Here is a 4,699-nt window from a genome sequence, read left to right as displayed (position 1 = left end):
ATTATTTTTCAATACAATTTGAAAAAAAAAACATCATATTACTTTATTTGAATGTTTTAGTATTTATTTTTGAGGGATTTTGCTGAAGTAATTGTGTTTTGTTTGCTTCCTTTTTAGATTATTCTGTTTAAGAAACTGTGATATTTATTTTATTTTAAAGTCAACATAGGATCGATCTTTCACAAAGATTTTGGTCCGGCGAAGTTAAGATCAGCTCCTCTCTCTAAGACCCCATAGTAAACGCTGAACAACTGCCCCACAAGCTCATTATAAATATTATTTCCCCCAAATCTTGGCTCGGATTACAGACATTTTATTTATAATTAATACATCATTTCGAAGATTTAAGATATGGTGTCAGCACATAAATAAATAATTCTATCCTCAATATATTTTTTCTTTTTTTTTTGACTTATAATGATATCAATAAATTCCCTTGATATATTTTTTTTCTCTAACGAAATTGAATAAAGAATTCTAAGGTCAAAGATTTACATAGAGTAGTGTTGATGTTTAAAATAATCCTTAATCCCCAGATTAAATAAAAAAAACTTATTTGTTTTTCATCTATGATTTCTTTGATTTAATACCTTTTTACCAGAAAAATATACCTTCAAAATCCTATAATGCAATAATTTCCTTTTTTTTTTAATTTTTAACATATAAATGCAGAGAAATATATTCTGAAAAACATGCTTGCAGTTATTCACTATGATATAGAATGGAATAAACAAATGTACATAAAAATGTGAAATTTAAATAAATTATTCATTTGATCCTGAAAACAATTTTTGATTAAAAAAAGTAGAAATAAATACAACATTAAAAAAAATAATAATAAAAATTAAAAATGCTTAAAGCAAAATAGAGCCCAATGATGTCCTGATGGTACATGTATTAATATGCGTATCATTTAGTTGTCTCCAAAAAGGAGTCTAATAAGTTTACACAGCATTCATCGGAAATATCAAAGGAAATAATACTGAAAACCAACTTTTATTCGCGTGCGAGAAATATCCGCGAGTTTTGTGACCATCTTTAACTCGCGAATATTAATCGCCGCGAACCATTCATTTTGCTAAGGATTTGTAGAGAATGTTTCCTCGGTCGCGGAAATTAATCGTCGCGGATTGATTTTAAACTGACGAATCACGAATAAAAGATGACGCGAATAATAGTTGGTTTACAGTACCCTGCAGCGTCATTTGTTTTGAAGAGAAAATTTCCTTTTTGAGAACAACATCCAAGGTGCACATATTCTGTATTTGTAGCTTTTTTATTCACAGGACTTGAACATGTAAAAATAATTACATGTATATTTTCGAATCTTTCTCTCCCAGTTTTACTGTTTTTATTGTCTAGTAAGAAAACATGTAAAACTATGAATGAAAAAAAAAATATCAATATTGATCTGAAAAAAAACTTTCCCAAATAGCAAAAGAAAATTATTTATCACGGATTTCCCTTAGATTAATTGTAGTTGCGACTAAAATAATGAACTTATTAGAAAGAAGAAGGTACAGTTTGGGCTTTATTGTGCCCTAAAAAATTAATGTTCTTAAAAAGTTATGAAATTGGCTTTAACAAGAGTTTTTTGATAAATGGATATAATAGATTATTAAAGAATATGGCATGAAAGAGGACCGTTCTGGAAACATGACGTCCGCATTAATTTGGTACATTTCTAAGTTTAAAGCAGAAAAACCTCAGAATGACCCATTTCTGTGCATATTTTCCTTTAGAAAATAGTGTCTGCAATCGTCGCCCACTTCAATTTTTGGATATATTATGTAAACTGCTTTGAAAAATCACATATCTCAAAATAAAGTTATATATACTAAAAGATGATGGTTGTTTTATCTCCTCGATATTGTGCAAAAATAGTCAAATAGTTATTGACTCCATGACTCCATAACCCAGATAGTAAACTTAAGGTGAAATAATTGTGACAGCAAAAATATAAAGCAAAAAATCATTACGCTACAAGAGATATGATACTTTGATGAACTTATTGCATGATCTTTAACTGTCACAGATGTATGTCTTACATGTATCATATAAATAGTCACTGGGGTTTTATATGTTATCTCTATTTCTCTTTGAATATCGTTTGAAAAAATCAACACAAAATGACATATCTTCACGTAGTGATGTTGATACTACATTTGCTGAATAATTATCACCCTGTGTCAGGAGGGACACAGTTAGACACACGGACAAAGCTTGACTCCATAAAGTCCTTGATCTACAGTAATGCTAAGGCTACAGTTACACTGGACTCTACAGCTCTAAAGGAACTGGTCAAACTCTCAACATCAGGTAGATGTACATTAAAAAAATCAATATTCGAGTATTTAAAAGCTTTTACTGTATAAGAAAGTTCAACATGACTTAAATATATATTTCAAGCAGAAACGAAGGACAATTTGACAGTTTTAAGTTTGGTTGTAATTTAATGTCGAAAAACGCTGTCCTATGGAATTTGAAAGATTACAGAAATCTGAGTATTATCATATTGCTCTTTGCTATAATAAAAAGTTAGGAAAATTAATTCATTTAAGCTAACGTGCGGTATTCAATTTGTTGGCACGGCCAGGTGTGTTTTAGGGCCGAAGACATCCAAAAATATGAATTCAATGTTTATGTTTACATTTTCTAATTTTCCTTCTTCATATTTGGTTATTTTGTTAATCTTAAATGTGAATTTAACGCCCTTCAAAACTGCTGTGGTTAATAAATGTAAGAGCCGTAAATGACGTTGCAAAGTTAAATAACGCAAACAAACATTGCGAGGAAAAAATTGACAAATTAATTCTTAACGCACATTACGTTAATTTTTACGTTATTTTTTCAGGATTATAGTTTTTCCATTAAATTGAAGTAAAACATTTGACATTTTTGTGTTCCTAGAGTATTGAAATACATTATAGTTCCTACTGTGTATTCTAACGCGCGGTGACAAGGTTTCTCGTGTGTTATAGAAATTTGAACGTCGTGGATTTCTAATGGATTTCATTAGGAAAATTACACTGAATGTAAATATTATCCTATGAAAGAACTATAAAATGCAATAAAATCAATTATACATGTAGGGATAAGAGTTAATCTAAATAAAGGAAAAACAAGGTCCTCTTATTTTAAAAGTCAAGATTTCTTATCCATTCAATGTTTAGATGTTCTAAGATGAATCTATAAGTACATGATTGAAAATAATTGACGGAAAAATCTTTGTCAAAATAAGATTTCTGTATGATTCTTCAAATGTAAATAATATTTGGGTGATGTCAGACAGTATTTTCTACGAGATACCTTTATACAGAAATTGAAATATATAAATAATAATGTTAATAAATAAGTTGAAGAAGAAAACCACGAAATGTAAAGTCAAAGTAAGAAGAATGCACAGAGATTTTAGAGATGAATTGTTGCATGCAAAATATTTAACTTAGAAAAAAATAAACACTAAGGCTAAAGTATGTTCAAGATCAATTTACAATATAGCGTATTCTCTAATCAAAAGGCATATTTAATGCAACATTATGTGAGCCCCCCTTTCTTCCAAAAAAAAAATGTTAACAAGGATCAGGCAACGTAGGGCCAATGTCATAAAGACGACCAAAATCAGAAATTTTTAATACAGTTGATTTGGTAATAAGCATCGATGAATAAAAAAATAAAAACCGTAGACACTTTACTGATATACTTTTAAAAAGTTTTTTAAAATATATTTTATCTAAAAACTACATTTTCAGGATCTTCAAAAGTAACTCGAGGAATAAGTTTCTACGCTTATGTTAAGGCCAAACGACTAACTGTTGGACAAGGACACACTGTTAAATATTATGGGATTCTGACAAACGATGGTAATGGATATGATGATAGAACGGGAGTATTCGTGTGTCCAGTGGCGGGAACGTACATGTTCGTTGTTGATACTCTTTCCAATGTTGAAACCTGGCTTGCCATAAAGGTTAACAAACAAACTGTAGCGACAGTGTATGGGGCTATTCATGAGAAGAAACGTTGGGGGCTATCAAGCAGAACAGTGATAGTGAAACTGAAGCGTGGTGATCATGTCAAAGTAGATAATGAAGGATTTGGTAAAAGCATTGAAGTATATGAAAGTGGACACTCAGGATTTGCTGGAACTCTGCTGTATTTAGAGTAGCCAAGAGCAACAAATAAAGAGAAGAGTTTATAGAGTCAAATTTGATAAAAATAAATATAATATTGTGAAAATGTTGCATATTTTCTTTCTCATTCATGCGTTTTTAATTCTCTAAAATCAAAGTGCATCAAATACACCAGCTATTTCATGATACTTAGCATGAAGGTATAGCAGGACTTTATGGAAAGATTTTGAATTACCACTTCAATGAAAGGTGAAACGTTTGTCAAAATAAATGCCCATGGGTCATAAAATACTCATACTAGTCACTTTATATAAAATATTCATGTACTGAAGACATCCATTGAAGCCTTTTAAGATAGTCTGATCCACAGCCAGGGAAAATAACTCTTTAATTTATAATTTAATTCGAAAAGTCTCAAAATGAAGCTTGAAAATTTGATCTTTCCATGCAACAATTTTCATTTTATACCTCTCAATTTGCTTCAAGGTTCTTCGAAGTTCCCAAAAAGGTCTTATAAAAAGTAAAAAAAAAAATTTCATAAAAGCATTTTAAAATTACATATTTAT

The 4,699-nt window shown here is 29.9% G+C and overlaps 1 protein-coding gene across 1 annotated transcript; it reads left to right on the top strand.

Annotated features, from left to right (window-relative positions):
- Window positions 1–2,129: 2,129 nt before the first annotated feature.
- LOC134263385 (complement C1q-like protein 3) lies at window positions 2,130–4,168 on the top strand. Its single transcript, XM_062745713.1, has 2 exons — window positions 2,130–2,319; window positions 3,753–4,168. Exons 1-2 carry the CDS (start codon window positions 2,130–2,132, stop codon window positions 4,166–4,168), a joined length of 606 nt encoding a protein of 201 aa, XP_062601697.1.
- Window positions 4,169–4,699: the final 531 nt, after the last annotated feature.

This window comes from Saccostrea cucullata, unplaced genomic scaffold (genome assembly GCF_032062105.1).
Source record: "Saccostrea cucullata isolate Sc308-1 unplaced genomic scaffold, CSIRO_AGI_Scuc_v1 ctg5015, whole genome shotgun sequence".
NCBI classification, from domain to species: Eukaryota; Metazoa; Mollusca; class Bivalvia; order Ostreida; family Ostreidae; genus Saccostrea; species Saccostrea cuccullata.
The sequence above is the reverse complement of the archived record's forward strand: the minus strand, read 5'-3'. Positions and strand labels throughout refer to the sequence as shown.